The sequence below is a fragment of the Austrofundulus limnaeus genome, unplaced genomic scaffold (assembly GCF_001266775.1).
Source record: "Austrofundulus limnaeus strain Quisiro unplaced genomic scaffold, Austrofundulus_limnaeus-1.0 Scaffold39, whole genome shotgun sequence".
In the NCBI taxonomy this organism is placed as follows: Eukaryota; Metazoa; Chordata; class Actinopteri; order Cyprinodontiformes; family Rivulidae; genus Austrofundulus; species Austrofundulus limnaeus.
The window spans coordinates 1,039,392-1,058,778 of NW_013952441.1; the positions used below are offsets into that span (position 1 = coordinate 1,039,392).

Consider the following 19,387-nt stretch of genomic DNA (forward strand, 5'->3'; position numbering starts at 1 on the left):
TCAGGAATCATAAACGGAGCAGTAAACCCAAGTTCCATTTAAAACTATATTTAATTATCAATTCATCTTGTGTACACATGGCTGTTTTATGGTAGAGATAGTAGGAATGAGTCGTTATTGTTTATTAGATCATTTCTGAGACAATTTATCATCCAGCAAAATTTGTTATCGTGACAAGACTAACGTCTCCTAAAACAACCTGTAGTTCTGTGAGATTCAGTCCAGATAAATCCCAGCAGAATGTTGCCTTTAAGCCATTTAAACCAGTGACCTTGTGATATTACCTTGCTGTTTTTCTTTTCGTTTCCTCTAAAGCCCCTCTGCCCGCCCTCCCTCWCCACTAATGTCCTCATCCCACTCTRTATCTCACAGCAACAGCGCCGTTGTCTCCGGACGGTAAAAAATAGCCAGAGTCTGTTGAATCAATGGGCCCTCTTTCCTTCTCCCCGTGAACAGCTATCTGCGCCGCCTTGTCGAGGCACGATAGCTTTTTGACTCCTGCGTTGCGCGGGCAGAGTGCTTTCACTGAGTGGGTGGCAGTTAGACACAGTATCTGCTATTGGCAGGGAAATGGCAGCTTTGTCAGCTGTAAGAGCTGTTCGAGCCACCAGCCTGCTGATACCAGCCCCACACCCTCCCCTCTGCATGCCTTTCACTCCCTGTCCCTTTGAACATTCTGGCTCTCAGTGGGATCTCCACGGTTCATCCGACTATTTCTGAACATCCACACAAAGAAACGGTAAACAGGCTCCTTGAAGCAGACACCTTTATAACGGGCAAAAATCACCATCAGCGACACACTATCTCATTTTCTTTGAAACTCCTTCTTTGAATGATCAGGACGTTTATTTTCCCCCMAAATCTCATAATGCAACAATCTGACGTATCCCCAAAGCATTCAGCTAAATCTGATGGCTGAAGGCTAAAGGTAGCATGTGTCACTGACAGACAGACAAACGATCAAAGGAGGAAGATGGCAGCAACAACCCAAAACAGCTCTCTTTGATAAAATCAGTACGACACAGCACTGTGTAAGGTAGACTTCCAACAGCATTACAGACAGAAACACCTGTTAAAACGAGGAATGTGCGATATGGCAAAAAATTCATTTCACGATATACATTATGATGAGTGGCGGTAACGATATATATCACGATATAAAACTTATAATAGAANCAAATTTGAATACAATAACTTCAATTTACTTTCTGTCTGATTGTGTTTTATTCACACACACGGGCTCCATAGCCGAACCTATCTGAGTGCCTATATTATTATATTTGGCTGTAGTCAGGCGCCTAGCCTTAATTAGCGTTACACTAGTTAAAACCACTCAGTCAGGTGGATTTTTCTGTTTAATGCAGTGGCTCCTCAACTTTTCCTGCCACTCACACTTTAAAAGGAACAAACATTTGCACACATGCAGTTATTTGTAAAAAAAAACTAGTTATACTTTTAGGGCCATAAAGTAAGAAAAAAGTAAATAAATAAGAACCACTGCTTTGATATAAAGCCATGGTTACTTCCGAATAAAAAAATAAAGGTAAAGAAATCAGTTTTGAGAGTTCGTACCCAGCTCTCCGGCCGCCTTGATGTCGATGTTGTCGTATCCGCTGCCGATGCGGATGATGATGCGCAGTGCCTTGAACTTCTCCAGGTCCTCTCTGGTCAGGGTGATGGTGTGGTACATCATGGCGCCCACTGCCTCGTTTAGCACCTGCAACACACGCAAAGTCGCAAAAAAAAAAAATCAACAGAGATATTTCTACTGCTAAAAGATCGCTCTGCATTCTCATCTTTTTTTTCTTACATTTTGTACTTTGTCACTTAGGGCAGTGGTGGTGGTGGGGGGGGACCAGAGAACACAGGGGGGGATTATAACCTTGTCTGCACAGAGGTTGTGAAAATATCAATTTATTATTTGTATATAAAGCTTATCGCAACAAGTCCATTTGAATAATAATTAAAACTCTGTATAACTCGGTTCTTTTCGTCCTTTTCAAAATAAAAGTTTGTAACTATTCACTTGAGTAGGAAAGGGGGGCTTTGAGGATGAAACTAGGTTGGAAAACACCAACTTAGGACACATCGGTAGRGGTCGACCGCTATATCAGCCAGCCAATATTTGTGTTTTTTTTTCTTGTATCGACATCAGCCGCTACGTGCATGAGTTCACCGAAACAATCAAAACGATCAATCTTAAGTTAGGATTGTTWGTTTTTATTGTTATATATTTAAATGTTTTACATGTTTTGCTATCAACTGTTAATATGTTTTGTTTGTTTTGGTGATAAATGTTTATTTCTATGTTTAAACTGAGACTTGTGTAGCATTTGTTAGTTTTATCATGTAAATGGAGAAAAAAACAATATCGGCTTCAAGAATCGGCAGCACAAATCGGTTAGACTGATCGGTTATCAGCATCGGCCTTAAAACCTGTATCAGTCAATCTCCACACAATAGTTATACACTACTACCAGATGTGYCAAAAGTATTGACAGTTATTAAATAGAAGTATAGATACAAGGGTTTAAAATGACCTTTTTTTAGAAGGAAATCAACTTAAAAGTGTAAAAGTAGTTTTAAAACTATGTAAAATTTAAGAATAAAAGTAATGCAAAGAAGAAAAAAAACATGACAGACAAAAGTTTAGGCAGCACCACAGAGGTCTATAGTTACAACCGCAGCTCCCCAAAACCATTTTTCTAAAAGGTCATAATGATTATAAAATATGATAAAATGTTAAAATGTAGAATGCACTAGACTACCTGTTCCAAATGCATATACTGTATATCTGCTATGGTCATCTTTATACGAGGCTGTATTTGTCTGATATGTCCTGCTGGAGTGTGATAAATGAGTGAAAATGTAAGGAGCAGAAGTAAAAATTTGGCTGAAAAATAATTACTCCAGTTAAGTATAGATGAACAAAATCTCTACTTAAGTAAAGTAATAAAGAATTTGAACTTCATTACTTGACACTGGTTATTACAAGAATAAAACAGTGGACACTGAAAACATCCTGGTTATCCATGTAGGTGTTAAGGTATTAACTCTCATTTGACCAAAACCTTTTTTTCTGAGGAGGATCATTGGTAATGCTTTCTTTTACGGTACCCTTATTACCATGTAATTACAAGCTAATAAAAAATGCAATTAAATTGTAATTACTACCTTATTACCATGTAATTACGTGGCAATTAGAGTACAAAAACTACTGTTAGTAAAACTACACTTATTGGGTAACTACAATCAAATTACTATTCAATAGTAACTCAACACTATATTTATAACCAAAAGAATGCAACTAAATTTTGGGGTTAGTGGTTAATTGCAATAAAATATAACTTTAGAACTGTCCAAATTACCTACTACTTATTTTTACATAGTGAATTGTAATACATTACCAGGTAAGTGCTACATTACTGCAGACAATTAATTACATAGTAAAATTGTACCCTAATTACCATGTAATTACATAGTAATAAGGTAGTAATTACCATTTAATTATACTTTTTTTACCTTGTAATTACATGGTAATAAGGGTCCGTAAAAGAAAGCGTTACCTAATTGGGTAACGCTTGTTCTGGTTGTCCTACGACAAACATCGGGAAATCTTTGCCCTGTCCAACCTCCCTCCATAAGGAGACATTGGACATTTAGCCAAAATGGACCAGTAGACGGGGCTACAGGTGGGAGGGGCAGACAAAACGCTAGAGCTCAGTGAGGCTGGGTGTTCTGGGACTTGTAGAGAAGAGAGGAGGTATTTGTGTGTGTGTGCGTGCGTGTGTGTGTGTGTGTGTGTGTGTGGACAGAGAGCTAAGGTAGCTTGTGAGAGGAGAGCATCTGTTGGCTCCAAAGACACACAAACAGCAGTAAAACACGTTGCAGAAAGGGAAGGACCAAATCTAGAATATGTGCTTCTGTCTATGCTCAGACCCAGATGTTTCTGAGAGGATGTATTTTGGTGTTTTAGAAGTTGGAAATAGCTCTATGCACAAAATAAGTTGTCTTAGAGCAGTTATTTGGTCAGATTTGCTTTAAAATGACTCAAATCTGTTCATCTTAAAGCAGGCAATCAAATTAAATTCAGCAATTTTGAGCTGAAACAGTTTGTTTGAGGCAACCGTGTGGTGGCGCTGTCGAGTCTGACTCAGCTTTCCTTACACTTTTAACAAACAACAAAGAAAGTCGTGCTAAATACCATTCCAAGCTGTAAACACTGCCACCTCCAGAGATCCTGTGCTGAGAGAGATCGGCAGGTCCTCAATGTGACCCGGTCCTGTGATTCATTGTGATGAGGATCTAAACTACTACCCCCAACACACACATCCCTCAGTACGAGCCGAGGCCCGTGTCAGCCGCCTAAATAACAGCTCTTCATTCACCTCTAGCCAAACTGAATTAGCTTCCCTGTGATTAGTAGATTAGCTCCGAATTTCCATATTGCTTTTATTAGCACCGTGTCCTGGACAGGCCTTCCAGATACTAGTTCAAGGTTAAAACACTCCTCATGCACAGGAAAGCGCACGTACGCACACACCTTTCACCCTCTGCGCTGAAGRCTGAAAGTCTTCTGCTACTGTTGAGCTTAAGAAGGAGAAATTTGTAGCTYATTTCAACGGAAACTATGACGATGCACGTGTGCAGTTCTCCACAAGCCTTCAGCAGCATGTGAAGATGCTTGAATTGGATGTTAATAACGTGTTTAATTCTGGTTTGCTAGAAAAGGGTTTTATGTTTAAAAAGTCGTTTCTGCAGGGAACAGAATGGACATAATGTGGCTGAGAGCTGGTAGGAAAAGCCTTAAAGCTACAGGGCATTTATCGCTTTATAAAAGCAATAAAGAAAACACAAAATACACTGAGTGACAACTGCACACAACAATTAGTGTTATGAAAAGTGAGCTGTGACCTCCTTTTTTTGATTGCACCTTTTAAATCCACTTTAGYGTTCAAGCGGAGATGTGAGCAAGACGGATTTAAAGAAAAAAAAAAGTCTTGTGTTAATGACACTGCACTGAACGTCTTAATAAAAATATCGAGTTAAAAAAAACTCAAGTTATTCTGAAGCTTTTTCTTTTTCATGCAGAGAGACAAGATCTGAACTTTTATAGGAAGAATCTGAAGCTAATGCTAAGAGTTAAAGCTAGTCTGTCCGAAATAGGGGTGCCCAAACCTTTGCACCAGAAAGGGCGGGAATAAAACCGCGGGTCAAATGTAATAATATAATCCATGAAATGCACATACTTTTCAAGTGCTTGTATTTTTTATGACTGAACTAGCAGCCAGTGCAGTGGCCCGTGTTATTTTTTTGTCCGTATTTTCTTTTAGCCCGTGCACTCGCAGAAACTTTGACGCACGCTCAAACAGCAAAGGCTCATGGGACATTTCATAAATTAAAAATAGAATTATTTGTGGTCTTATAAGCTGTGTAAATCCATGTGTGCTTTAATCTAAATGTCTCTCATAGTTACCTGTATTTCATCTTTGACCGTATTATAAATCAAAGATAAAGTAAGCACCATAAGTGAAAACTATCCGTACAACAGCCCTTATATGGTCATTGCGTCAACCAATAGATGTAACTAAGAGGAAATATAGTGTTTCTATATTGGATGACAGGATTGGTGGGCCAATATTGGCCCACAAGCCCCCGTTTTGGGCACCTCTGGTCCAAGATGTAAAAATACTTTCGATTCATTACATCATTTGCTTCCGTTAACAGTGATTTATTACATCCCTCAAACAGACGAGCCGAGTTGGACAGTGCAATAAGCTAATATTGACTCTACGCCATGTGGGCTATCATCCAACCTTTACAAGCCGCATAAAGCAAAGCAATCATTGACTCTGGCTGACGATCACAGGTGCTACATGTTGGATTTGTAATGTAACTAGCTCTGTATTTGCCTTTTGTTTCAGAGAAATACGGGATAATCTGGCAGCGGGCCTGACACAACCAAAGGCCACTTTCATGTCCCACCCTTGGCCAGCCTTTCGTGTAACTTTCTGCCGCGTGAGGTTCTGTTTGTGTGCGGACGAGTGTAGCAGCTGGTGTCGGCCTTGACTACATTATGCCGAAATCCCACAGTTATCAACACTACATCTCTGCATACACGCCTCACAGAAAAGAGATTGGACATTTTCAATCTATAACGCGCCTCTGGGGATGCAGACTGCAGGTTATTACTGTGAACTGCTGAATATGCCGGCGAGGTGAGCATTACAATCATGTTCTTCCTGATAAAGCAGAGTAAAAAAAAAAGACCTCCAAACAAACAAAAAGCTACCCGCTTCCCCACTTCTCTTTGATGCCCAAGGTCTTGATTGAATTGATCTTTATGCAAATGCGAAAACCTTTAAAAGAAAAAAAAAAAAAAACTGGACTTGTATTCTGAAGTTGAAGTCGTTTCGCTTCCCATCCGAGGAGCTTTCTCGATTCAATTTTATTTTTGGGTGTCCTGGATGACTGAGAAGCTACAGCTTTATGCAAATGTCTTCTTTTTAATATGTCCTATTTTCATAAGGAAAAAYGCAGCAGCTCTCTATCCTCAGACAGAGAGATGGGGCTTGGTGATACCCATCTCTTAGACATATATTGTTTTGCAGCAGACGCGCTGCATAAAAAGCAATAAAGAGCCTCTACAAGCCAATGTAATTACACTGCATACCAGCCCTACACGACTCTCTATTAGAACAATGGCGCTGATGCAGGCATCACGCTCTGCGCCACAAAGTCACATTAAATCATAATGAAGCTACTATATTTTAACTGGCGAGCGTGCACGAGGTGTAGCGTGCCTCGCATATCGGTTCTGTGATGGAGGTGGACGTAAGTGAGCGACTCGGCTCATTTCTGATGGAGAGAGACGTGTGTGTGTGTGTGTGTGTGTGTGTGTGTGTGTGTGTGTGTTCTACCTTTTCATGGATTTCCTGTGTGGACTGGGCGTCGCAGAAGGCGACAGTCGCTAAGTCTTTCAGGATGGGCATCTCCACGGTGCAATCCCGTCCATCCAGCAGCGCCACCAGCGGGCGCGGGTGCATCGGCCCGTTCATGATTTGGGGCCGAATACCTAGAGAGTCAAATGGGGGGAAAAAACAAGAAGTTTAAGCTTATTGTTAATATTAGTTTACAAATGGCACTTTTCAAACTCAAGGTTACAATATCCTGAAGGGGATTTGTGATCAATAAATGGAAGTCTGAATAATATAGCAGAAAACCAGTTGAATCTCTTCTAAAATGGCTTTATTCTCATCTCTGTCCAGTCAGCCCCAGCAGCATACAGCAGTCAGGCCTCAGACTAAAATGACCTTCGTCTTATCTGAGAATGAAAAACACAGTCTGTCCCAGGCTGCTCTAAGCCAGAGACTCCACAAAACCTTCTACTCATATAATAATGAATCAGTCTTATAACGTTTGCCTCTTCCTGGTTACACCCCTGGAGGTGTCACTGTTCATGTCGGACGTTAACGTAACTAACGTTTGTTAATGCAGATAGAAAAAAACACATCGATAATTAGGACACACCAGCTCTCATTCCCTGTTTTAAACCTTATGGCTGCAATGATCAGAATATGTTAAAATACAACATTTTACAAAACTTCCTTAAAGGCACAGTGTGTAGGATTTTGTCAATTCTTTTAGCCGAAATTGAGATAATCACTAATGACAATAATAAAAAACATGTCTAATCGTTGCAGACAAAGACCTAGTTTTATTATTTTTACCTAATAAAAAGCTGTTTACATCTCCATGGTCGCGGGTCGCCACTACAGGCAGCCGCCATCTTGTCTACGAAGGCTCATGAAGAACAAACTGCGGTGGCGGCGTCAAAAACGGTTTTAGTTGTAATACTATAAATGTAATATTTGTTGTCTGTCATTGTAGCTGGGATAATTTTACTTATTAAAGCTCATAATCTTACCACTTGAAACATCACTAGCCCTGAAGCTGCTGGTAGACATCRCGGTTGGAATTATCAAAGGTTTTTGACACCTGAGAGACACCGTAGCAACTCCTTTGCGTTTGGAAGCGGGGGTGGGGGGAGGACCAGGGAGGATGATTCAACCACTCAACCACTAGATGTCGCTGAAAACAACAAATCCTACACACTGTGCCTTTAAGTCCATAACGTAAAATAAAAGAGGAAACTGGCAAAAACATCCAGAAAAAATAAAGCAATACTTTTCACTCCATAAATTTTATTTTGTGTGTCATAAGTTGAAAAGTTTAGAGATTATAAACTTAAAGAAGCAGAGAACTGGAGGACGTTGTCAGGAACTTGATTTTGGTGAAATCACCTTTATTGTYGATGTCAGTGTTGTACCAAAGTGCTTTTACAGTTCAGTCAAATATTTGTATCGTTAAAAAATATAGAAAWACAGAAATAAGCTCTAAGAAAAAGACATCAGCTTTAACCGAACCTCAAACTCTGTCTCAAAAGAGATGGGTCTTCAGCAAAGATTTAAAGAAACTGAAGTTTAGTTGAATGTTTGAGGTTTTGTATCGAGCGACCCAAGTGGGAGCATATACTGTATAAATAAAATAAAAAATAAGCACACATACACACAAGACTTGTGTCAGTTCAGAGTCTTAAAAAAGAACCATCATCAGCAAAAGACAACAATAAACATAAAAAAAAATTCTAATATGAACATAAAGAGAAAAATACACCAAATCAAGCAGCGAGAACAAACCATCTAAACCCAGGCCACCTTTGCCTATCTAAGAGATCTGTGCTCCCAATGGGACCTGCCTGGTTAAATAAAAGTTAATGAATAAATAAAACCATCTAAACTAACGAAATTACTTAGAAAACAACCTGTAAGCTACGCCTCAGCTCTGGTGCATTATTCTTTTTGTTGGAAAATAAAAGAGTCAGCTGTGAGCACATGCGCACCTGAGTTGATTAGAACGTAGCAGGAAACACGGCTAACAAGACTTGCTCAATAAATCAATGCGACTACTCAAGATGGGATTAGATTTACAGGAACCCTGTCAGCATTACGGCTCCAAAACACCTGCATCACACACTGCCTTCAATATACACAATATTACAGCTTTTTATGCACTTGACTCGATCACACAAAAAGGAAAAACGATCATCTTGTGCGAGGGTGACAGCTACATGCTGACACAGTCGAGCATTCCTCGGTTCAAAAAGCGTGGTTTCTACTTTCACCTCGGTGAGTGGAACCGGCAGCCACAGAGGGAAAGAAAAGAAAAGAAATGGGGGGAAAAAAAGTGCAATCATCAGAACGGAGTTTCATTCCTGCCCTGCCTTAAAAGAGCAATGCATCATTGAAATGGAGAATGTTAGAGAGAAAAACGCTACAAGCCTGAAACAAACCCACAGCCAATTCACATCTGCGCCGAAGCGCTTGACAAAGCACGTGTCGCCTCCCTGGCTCAGCCTCCTCCTTATTTCCTCTCGCCACTTTTCTCACTTAGAGTGAAGAGAGCCGAGAAGAGCCCAGCTCCCCGGAGGCTCGACCTTCTCGCACATTTTTGTCGAAGCCGGCGTGTTGCGCCGAGAGGATGGACAATTACCAGCCCCTGCTTCATACAATGTTAACAAGTGAGGAGGAGAAATGTTCCTGCTGGTTCCCAAATTGCCTCATGTGCAGTACATGGGAGGGAAAGATGCCGTTCCTTCATATTTGAGCTGCAATAATCATGATTATTATCATAGTTAGCAGTCTGTAAAAGTCCTTCCAAGAACACCCACTCTGTTTATGACATCAAAACCATCGGCTGCTAAAGGCTATTGTTTTCACCTACGTCTATGTGCTAGTCATGTCTCTGTAGTGTTAGTAAAATATCTCATTAACCACTAAAGGCTGCGTCACACTGTAAGATTTTAAAACAGTCGGACGATTTTCAAAGACATAAGAGAGAGATAAAAAGTCATGGACATACCAGGTTTGGTCCTACAGTGTGGGGTGTACAGCCACACGGCAAGAGAGAACTCACCACACACGAAAAGATGTCATTTATGAACATTCAGATGTCAGATATGAAATCACGCGAGAATTCTTGAAATCTCGTGAGAATTCAGACGCTAGAGGAAAAGTCTCACGTGACCTCCAGAGAGGCGTGATTTCAGAGTAAATAAACATTTGTGACGAGGAAGAAACATTGTTGATCGTTTGTGGACTATTTTTTACCAGAGGAAACACAATTCCATAGGACTTTTAACATCCAGCGGACTTTCTGGTGAGTAATGACAGTCTTTTTGTGTTCTGTATTTTGGATTCTCCTCCGTGTTTACGTCACTTCGCTTTCTTATTGGCTACACGTCTCATTCAGCAGGCTGTTTGTTCTCGGGCGAACTCCACACACGCTGCGATATCGGGCCAAAAAAAAAAATCAAACATGTTGAATATCCCCTCGATTTGAGGTCGGAGCGGACCAGACGTCCTTCCAAACCGACTAGATCACTCTTAACTGCTATGATTATCTTTAGAGCCATCACGATAATCTGGASGCCCTTAAGATTGTCAGAAGGGCTGAAATTCAGCAGAATTATCCTGCCGTGTGACGCAGCCCTTAACAGATTCTAATGAAACACTTAAAGTAATTATTAGATGATCTATGTCATATCAACTTTGGAGTCAACCCAGTTCAAAATGGCTGCCACAGGTATTCAAACTTACRTGGGGCACCATGTGTAAAATAAAACATTAAAATACACTGTCTAGCCAAAAAACAAAAGTCACCACCCAAAAAAATAAATAAATAAAAAAGGTCACACACTAATATTTTGTTAGACTGCTTTTAAGCTTCTGCAATGTCACAAGATTTTTTTTCCACTCTTTCACAATTCAAGCCCGATGAATCCTGTCATCTGGATTTGGTGACAATGTCATGATGTTGCGATGCCATTTTTAACTAGGATTTTACACTCAGAAAGTGAGCTAAAGAATGAAAATGTGTGGGGGTTTTTTTACACTTAGCACCTCATAACTTTAGCCAGCACAAAAATAGCTATAACCCAGTGAATTTACTGAGCCAACGTTTGGTGTTCTAGCTGAGAGTCATTCATTACACACACGCTGCTCGCTGTTGGTTCTGAATGCCTACAGGTGACCTCAGTCTGTGTGTGTGTATCGGTCTACGTGCATCTGTGTGCTCCTAAAGTTATCCACAAGATTACAATGACGTCAGAATCTGTGGCACTGATAGGAGGAGAGGAGAGGAGGGAGGGCTCACTGGGTCAATCCTCAGAAGGATTACATCAGAGGAGGCTGATTACGACAGATAACAGCCAGATTAGAAGGTCCATGAAAGAAAGTTGTGTGGGGCTAAAATACATGGAGATGAGAGGAGGAGGAGGAAGGAATTTAAACTGTAAAAGCAGTGCGCTTGAAGACGAAATAAGTTACTTTAAAATGTTCTCAGGAGATAATTTAGAGCAGTGTTTCCCAACGTTGGGGTCGGGACCCAAAGTGGGGTCCCGAAACATCAAAGTGGGGTCCTGAAAAGATTTTCTGAATTCCTGAAAAGATTTTCTGAATTAATTACATTTTTGCCTTAGTTGTTTCAAAGGAGTGAGGTTAGTGTATTTAAAATRGATAAATGTAGTATAAAAATATTTTACTTTGCCCATGCTTAGTTGACCTGATACAAATGTTTATCATCCAAAAWTAKYTGGGGGCACAGGTCTCTGCTACTGTTATTTTGTGGGTCAAAAGCTGAAMAGTTTGGGAACCACTGCACTTTGGTTCCCAAAGTTGGGCTTGGGACCCAATTATGGGTCATGAAGCACCTTGGATTATCTCCAGAAACCAATTTAAAGGGTCATAAAATAATTGCTGATGTAACATTTTCCCTATAATTATTACAAAAACACAAAAATAAGTATAAATAAGTATTTACATTTGTGTACAAGCTATTTAGATTGTCAAAAAGCCTGTGTTTTTAGGGTTATTAATGAAGGTTGTGTACTCAGACCAGTAATATTTGGGGTCACAAGTTTTTGCCATGAATATTTTGTGGGTCAGAAGATAAAAAGTTTGGGAACCACTGATTTAGAGGAGCAGATTAAAAAAAAAAACGAGGACACAACACGAGAGCGGGGAGAAAGCCCAGCCTTTCAGGGCAGGCCCAGCTGATATCATAGCGGAGGTACCGCTTCCCGCCGCCGCTCTGCTGTCATGGCGATCGCTTAACAGGCTTTCGCCGCCTGTTTCAGTGCTCTTTATTTTTGGCACCACCAAGAGTTGAGGTTCGGAGGTGGAAACATTTGAATCCTAGTTGAAGAGAAGGGAAGTTTTTGCTTCTGGAACACAGACAGCCGGCTCCTTTTTCTCCTTATTTATTTTATTTTATTTTTTTACAAAAAACTTGAGCAACAAGCTGTCAAAGAAAAAGGTAAGCGAGACAGAAAAATCCAGCTTGTTGATGTTTTTACTGTCTGTTCCAAAGAAACGTCAAACAATAAGTCCACATCCCGTTTAAACAGCCAGATAAGAGTCTTGGGAATCTTAACTTAATAAAATGTAAGCAGGAAGTGAAGTACTCCACTGACTGAGCATGTACGTGAAATCTAACGCTGATTCAGGTATTTAGCAATTAATACGACGATTAATCCCCTGGAGTCCCTGGAAGCACGTCCTAATCACATGATCGTTTTAAAGCACTATAGTGGGACAGATACGCCCTCTCCAAGAATCTTTTTCAATTTGCGTCAAAAATACAACAGTTTTTAAACGTTGTTGATAGGCCAAGCAAAAGTTCTGATAAATAATTTACGACACTTTGTTTTTTTGAATGTTTGTCATATTTGAAGCAAAAAAGGAAACACGTGTGGAAAAATGACCTCAATACACACTCCTGTCTAACCTGCACCCCACCGAACATAAAACGCCCGATCTACTTTCTGACCGAGGCCTGAAATTATTTGACAAGTGCCAAAAAATCTACAGGAAGAAGAAGAAAAAAAAAAGCGAAAGTTGAAACATGTTTGGCAGTGATGGAGAGATGGCAAGATCGGGAGTAAACAATTAGATTTGAGAGATTTATCATTTTTAGCATGTTTGGATTTTTTGTTCGTGTTTTACTTAGTGTGTTTAGCGTTTAGTTAAGTTTTAGTGTTTTTAAATCAAAGCAATGAGGTGAAGCTCGAAGGCTGAGAYGGAGGAAAAGAATACGTCTGAAACAGAGAGAACTCTGACGAGGAAGTAGGCGATCCATTATTTGGTTTAAAAGAGGAAAGAGAAAAGAGAAAGTATGTCGAGCAGCGACACTAATGATATTAATTGCCAAATATTAACCGGCAAAAGATTTCTGACAATCAATTGCGCAAAGTACGATTTTGCCAAACCTTATAAAGGGCAATAAAAGCAAAAACAATGAGCTGAACAGATGTATGAGAGCTAATTATTTCTAGCACCTCATGCAAATCATACTTTTTCAGACCCACAAGGCTTCAGTTTAAATTTTGTTATATATATATATATATATATATATGAGGCCCTCTTTTGGACTTGCAGAAAGAAGCCACAAGTGCTCTAATCTGAGCGGCACAAACTCATCTCTAACAGTTATAGACAGGAGTGGGTGTGCAGGTGAGGGAAGCGGTGGATGAGGCGGTAGGGGAGAAAAGCTGTTGGCAGGCAGCATCAAACCCTCAGGCAAAAGTTAGATCGGTAGAGCTCCGTGAATCATCCACCCAGCTTCTCTGTGCCTTTCTGACCTTTCAGTCTCTTACTCTTTAACTCTCCCCGCTGCAGAGTCTTCCTCCGTTACATTTCGCGGCACTGTCTGCTGCGATGCTGCTGTTTTTTTTTTTTCCTGTTTCAGTTTTCTCGCTCGATAGCATCTTCTGACAGCCCCTTCGCTAGACATCTTCGCCGATGTCTAGCTCCGCGTTTGTTTGCTCGCTGCGTATCGGAGTCCTTAATCTCCCTTTTCACGTAAATTTTGTTTCCTCCCCGACCTCGGCTATCATTCCTCGGCTGTCTTTTCGGCGCCCTTCCTCTCGCTGTCATTCCTTCACCTCAACTGTCACTCCTTCTCCTCCTTCCCCATCATATTTTTTCCCTCCTACTCTGCCACTCTGTCCCGCCATAATCTCAATTGTGTATCTCTGTGTATGTGTGTGTAAGTGTGCTCCTTTGTGACAGACTGATTTTCACTCTGCTGATTTTGATGCAGAGAAGATGATGTATTCAGGCAGGGGAAGCATGGAGGTGACAGGCAACACTCCCCTCGCGGTAAACTGACAGCATGTATATCAAACCAGTCTCAGCCAGAATCACTGGGTCTGTCAGCTTCACAATACCACCACACGCGTGTCTGGTAAGTGATGCATTCATGACACCCTTATCAGCACCTTTCGCTCTCCGTGGTGCTACTTGACAGCACGCCTGTGGTTTCTGCATCGAAAATAGTCGGTAATTATGTAGAATTTCATGCGTTTAAGATGTGTTACTTGCAGGAATTTAAAGCACTATCTCATTAAAGTGAGGAAAAATAGCTTTGGAGTGATGGCTGTGCAACTGATTACCGTGCAGGTCATAAATATCTACCCATGTAGGAACAGGTAGGCTGAGAGACTTTTAAACACTGATGTTTTAAAAGTAGGCCAAAAATGATCATGTCATGTTGAGAAACGGCCAGGTTAGAGCTGTTGTGGTCACACTTTGAAAATAAAATTACCTGTTAGCACTTGGATTGTGTGTTGTGAATGACTCTCAGCTACAACCAGACCAAATTTTAGCTCAATATATATAATACTGGGTGAATATATTGGGTGATAAAGATGCTAATGAGTTTTAACTAACTGCTGTCTGAAGACTATTTTTTTCTGTTATTTGGTCTCAAAGTCTTTTTAATAAAGAAACATACCTTGAAAGACTTGGCCATGATTTTCAAGTTCAACCAGATTTGACACTTGGATGTTACTTTAACACCTATATCACGTGTCAAACTAAAGGCCTGCAGGCCAAATGTGGCCCGCCACGATATTTTATGTGGCCCGCCAGAGCTTCAAAGATGTATTAATGTCTTAAAATAAGCATATACTGCTTTAAAGTCAGTATTGACCATAAACTGCATCTCCCATAATGCATGTGGATTAATTTACGTAAGAAATGACGGCATCCCACCACTAGGTGATGCTTCACAGGGTTCAAAATGAGCTGAAATTCACCGTGTTAAAATCTCTGTTTCACTGAATCTTTGCCAGATACTTTTGCTGTGGCAGAGATGTTTTTGGGTGAGAAAAACAAGTGAGACTTTTTCGCAGAATTGAAACTAGAATGACCCCTCCTCCCCTCCTCCAGTGGGAATTCCCTGTTGGAAAGTGGGAGAGTTCAGAATTCAAGATGGCAGTTACTCACCACAACACAACAATGATCAAAACTCTCTTACTTTTACTTTTAATAGTATTTCTATTATTTATTTTGCATGTAGTCAGTCGTACACACCATACTTTTCAGTATTATCCACAGTATTCCTGATTTCACTACCCATAATTCATAGCAGAAGCTGGTTTTATTTGTCCGCTTGGCTGTTGTTTACAATTACAGGGATGCACCATCGCTGTTTATCAAAGGATGTTTTAAAAAGGGGCRAGGACATTTCTTTAACAGTGGCTCAGCCGTCACTGCTCACAGACTGGGTAGATGACATGAATCTATGGCCTGATGTTAGCTACTACTGACATCAGCTACTTCGCAGGGTTATTATAGTTAACAAAAACTAACAAATTAACCACAAAACACTGAATTTAAYGACAATGCTCATGTTTTCCACGATTGTTATTGTTGTCAAAAAACTGGTACTTATTCTCTGGTATATTTAGAGGTAGAGAACTATGTCTTCAAAAGTTGACAAGATATTTGTTATATTGGTTCTTTAAAAAAACTAATAAACTATTCATAATAAGAGTTATAATCAACAGGTCATCTACAGAATAAAATCTATATTGCCTTGTTGTATAACTGACTTAAAGCAGCTGTCTGTCCATCAACAATTAACTCCAGTGAATCATTACTGTATGCTGTAGATGTTTAAGGTTGCACTAATTAACCTCTTTATATAATGCATTACATTCCGTCAGAGCATCATGTAAAGTGGGCCTGAGTGGAGTTCAGAGAGAACCACTCAGACGCCATCTTTCCTGTAAGAGATAATTTGGCACCATTAAGCGATCAGCAGAGTTCTCACTAATAGTCACCTTCAGCTTAGCTTCCTCTGTTTTTTTTCCTCGGGTAACTCTTCAAAACGCTTAAAGATCTCACTGAAATCAACAGAAACAGGCTGAAACTTTCACTTTTAATTTAACGGCAACATCAACACGGTRCATCAAGTATCAGCTAATACGCTTACTGAGGGCAGGAGCCTGTGGACGGTGAGGGGTCATGTCAGAACCGCGGGTGGGATAGTGCTCTTAATTTCCCTCCTCTGTTAATTAACCCCCCTTGTTTCCTCTCATTCCTCCGTCTTCTCGCTTCCCCCTGCATGTTGTCAAACTGTTGCCAGGCTGCTAATGTGCGTGTGTGGTTTTAGGAGACGACTGCGTACGAGTTAATTTTCACTCGGGGAAGGCAGATGCTGCTGTGTGTTTACCTGCCAAAGGAAGACGTTAACACACACACTTTCACACATCTACACACTCCCTGCTGGGTGTGTGTAAGGATACACTCTGTCAGATCTGGAGCTGCAGCTAATGGTTTTCCTCGCTGGCGATTAGTCTTCAAATCATTTTACCGCCGAAAAATAATGAACTGCTCAGATGAGTCAAACAGGCAAAGTAATGCCAACAACTTCCACGAAGCGACACGAGTTTGAAGTGAYGTTATATTCTTTAGTTAGACCAATAATGATGTGAGATAAATGTTCAGTCAACCTTTAAATCAGTGATTCCCAACCAGGGGTACGTGTACCCCTTGGGGTACGCGAGCATACGGGAGTATGTGGAAGAATTTCCCAGGYGTGTAAAAAATAAAAATAAAAATAGGACTGAAATTTGTAGAGCCCTATGATTTTTGCAATGCCGAAATTGCAAACGGAATCACGAAACTGACACAAAATGGAATCCAGTAAAAAAAAAAAACAACGCGAAATCTCACGGATATTTGATGTATTTTGGACGCTGCTGCTTCCTGCACCTGCCACTACCTGGTTTATTTAAATAATTACTTATTGACTTTCAAGGCAGTGTTTTTATCTTTGAGTTGAGTTGAAAAGAATGAAATGCCTGTTTTAGGGGGTTAAATAAATAATTTTCAATTAATAATCAGTTGTACATTATAGTTTTAGAGAATCATCATTACGTGTGACAGATGGGATACTAGCGGTATGATAAAATGGCTCAGGGGGTACACAAGTCTAAAAAGGCTGGGAACCACTGCTTTAAGTAACCGAGGAATTGAATTATTTTATAAAATCTTAATTTCAATAAATCTGCGGATATTGTTGCACTAAAATGTTTTCAAATCCTGGTTAAATGCCCCAAAAAACGTGGAGTACCTCAGTTAGTGGTTTGAACATTATTCTCAATTAGATTCCAACACAGCCTGTCAAAAAAAAAAAAAAAAAAAGACTATTTTGGAAATCTAGGCTTGTTGTCAAAACGGTCCTAAACCCCCTTTATCCAGACAACAAAGAATCTGCACAAACTCTCAGTCTAGTATTTTTCTTTGAGTCACCTCAGTGGATAAACACTTTGTGGAAGCCGAACTCTTGCTCGGGCTCTGGATGCTCAGCCAGCAACACTTAGTCAGAGTCTGGCAGCGGGACGTAGCGGCGTAGCGCTGGGAGATGAGGCCAGAGTTTCCATTATATGGTGGAAGGAGCTGGGAGTCTCTTCCTACCACTGGAGCTGGTGTTAAGTTGCCTCCAAACGAGGGGGCAGAGGGGATAGAAGGGAGAGGGGAGGGAGGGGAAAGAGCACGTGAAGAAACGAAGAAGAGTCCAACAGATATGTGGTCATGTGACGACCAGACAAGCCACTCCACATCTCTATTATCATCAATTGTTACCTAGCAACCCCAAGCTGCTGCTCAACAGTGGATCTGTGTTGATAACAAGGTCCGCCGCCGCTGCCGCCGCTGACCAACAGTTACAGCCGTTTAACCGGAGAGACGTGACCCACATCAGCTGCTCGGTCAACAACAGCAAGATGCCTTTTGTCCAAAGTTTGCACCGGGGTCCAGCTTTACAAACATGACAAAACCTTCCTTTAAAATAAATGTWACTAATTAACTGAGCAAACACAGCGTTCAGTTTCAAATATCTGCAAAAAGAAACGTTTGATTGGAAACTGAAATCAGATGGTACATGTCCCTCTTAATGATTTATCCCTGAAAGCTCTTGTTGGACTTTGAGCTGATGCTAATAGAAGAGACGAATTTATCAAAATGGCTCCATCAGCTCCACCGATGTGGGGACGAAATACATTCTGACATCAACCTTTAACGAAAAGTAAAACTGTGATCTTGCTGGACCAACAAGTCCAACTTTTCGGTTTTRAGAGCACGGTATTAACATGCTCAGGCTGAAAGAGGCCCATCACGACATTACCATTTGCACAGAACCTGTAAGGCAAGTAAAACTTAAACCATTATGGGCAATGTTTAAATTGTAAATAAAAACTGAATTTCACTGATTTACCACTGCAAAGCCTYCCTTCTTTTAACAACAGGCTGTAAACATCTAGAAACTTGGAGTTTTTAGACGGGACTGAGGTCCCATTCTGCATTGGGTCAGTTGATTTAATCATTACATAAATAATAACCTGTGGCAATTGCACATCTTTTTTCCTGTACTGTAACACTGACTTAATGACTGAGTTCGACTCATTTTGCACACCCCTGGGTTAGACACAATTTGCACACCCCTTCGGATCATGAGTCTGTCATGACTGTTTCTTCCTGTAATTTTTGTATTTTTCTGCACAGTATCTTGCTTTTATTTTTCATTTTTATCTATTTTTCATCTTGATAGTCCAGCACAGTAATTTTTATTCTTATTTTTATTTTGATCTATGTTTAGTTTTTATTGTTACTGTCTTACAGTTACCATCCATATTCTGGACTATGGCTGCGCGGGTTTTGAGGACTCGATTCTTTGGGCTCCTTCTTTAGATATTCACACAAGTGCAGACAACACTCATGGCTTCAGATACACAACCCCCTAAACTCACTTACTCCTCTGGCTAATAAATGTGCTCTATGCAGAGGTTTTTTATAAACACCATAGTGTGTCACATTGTTGATATTGGTATTGGTAATTGGGGATGGGTACAACCCAGGTGAGCGGGGGCCTCATAAGTGGGCCCATTGCTCTCCCCAAAAGAYACTGGGCTTTAATCAAACCTTTTTGTCCCTCKGATGAAGGACACCAGGTTAGAAACCCTCAGTGTTCTAAGCTTCTC

General features: G+C 40.5%; 1 protein-coding gene across 3 annotated transcripts in view; it reads right to left on the bottom strand.

Annotated features, from left to right (window-relative positions):
* LOC106516603 (C-terminal-binding protein 2) overlaps positions 1–19,387 on the bottom strand; it is a 52,296-nt gene that overhangs the window by 12,341 nt on the left and 20,568 nt on the right. For all 3 annotated transcript variants that reach the window (XM_014007041.1, XM_014007043.1, XM_014007042.1), the window contains exons 2-3: positions 6,921–7,075; positions 1,573–1,717 (exon numbers count right to left, since the gene is read on the bottom strand). In XM_014007041.1, the coding sequence (XP_013862495.1) occupies positions 1,573–1,717; positions 6,921–7,075 (300 nt within the window). The remainder of the gene's footprint in view (positions 1–1,572; positions 1,718–6,920; positions 7,076–19,387) is intronic.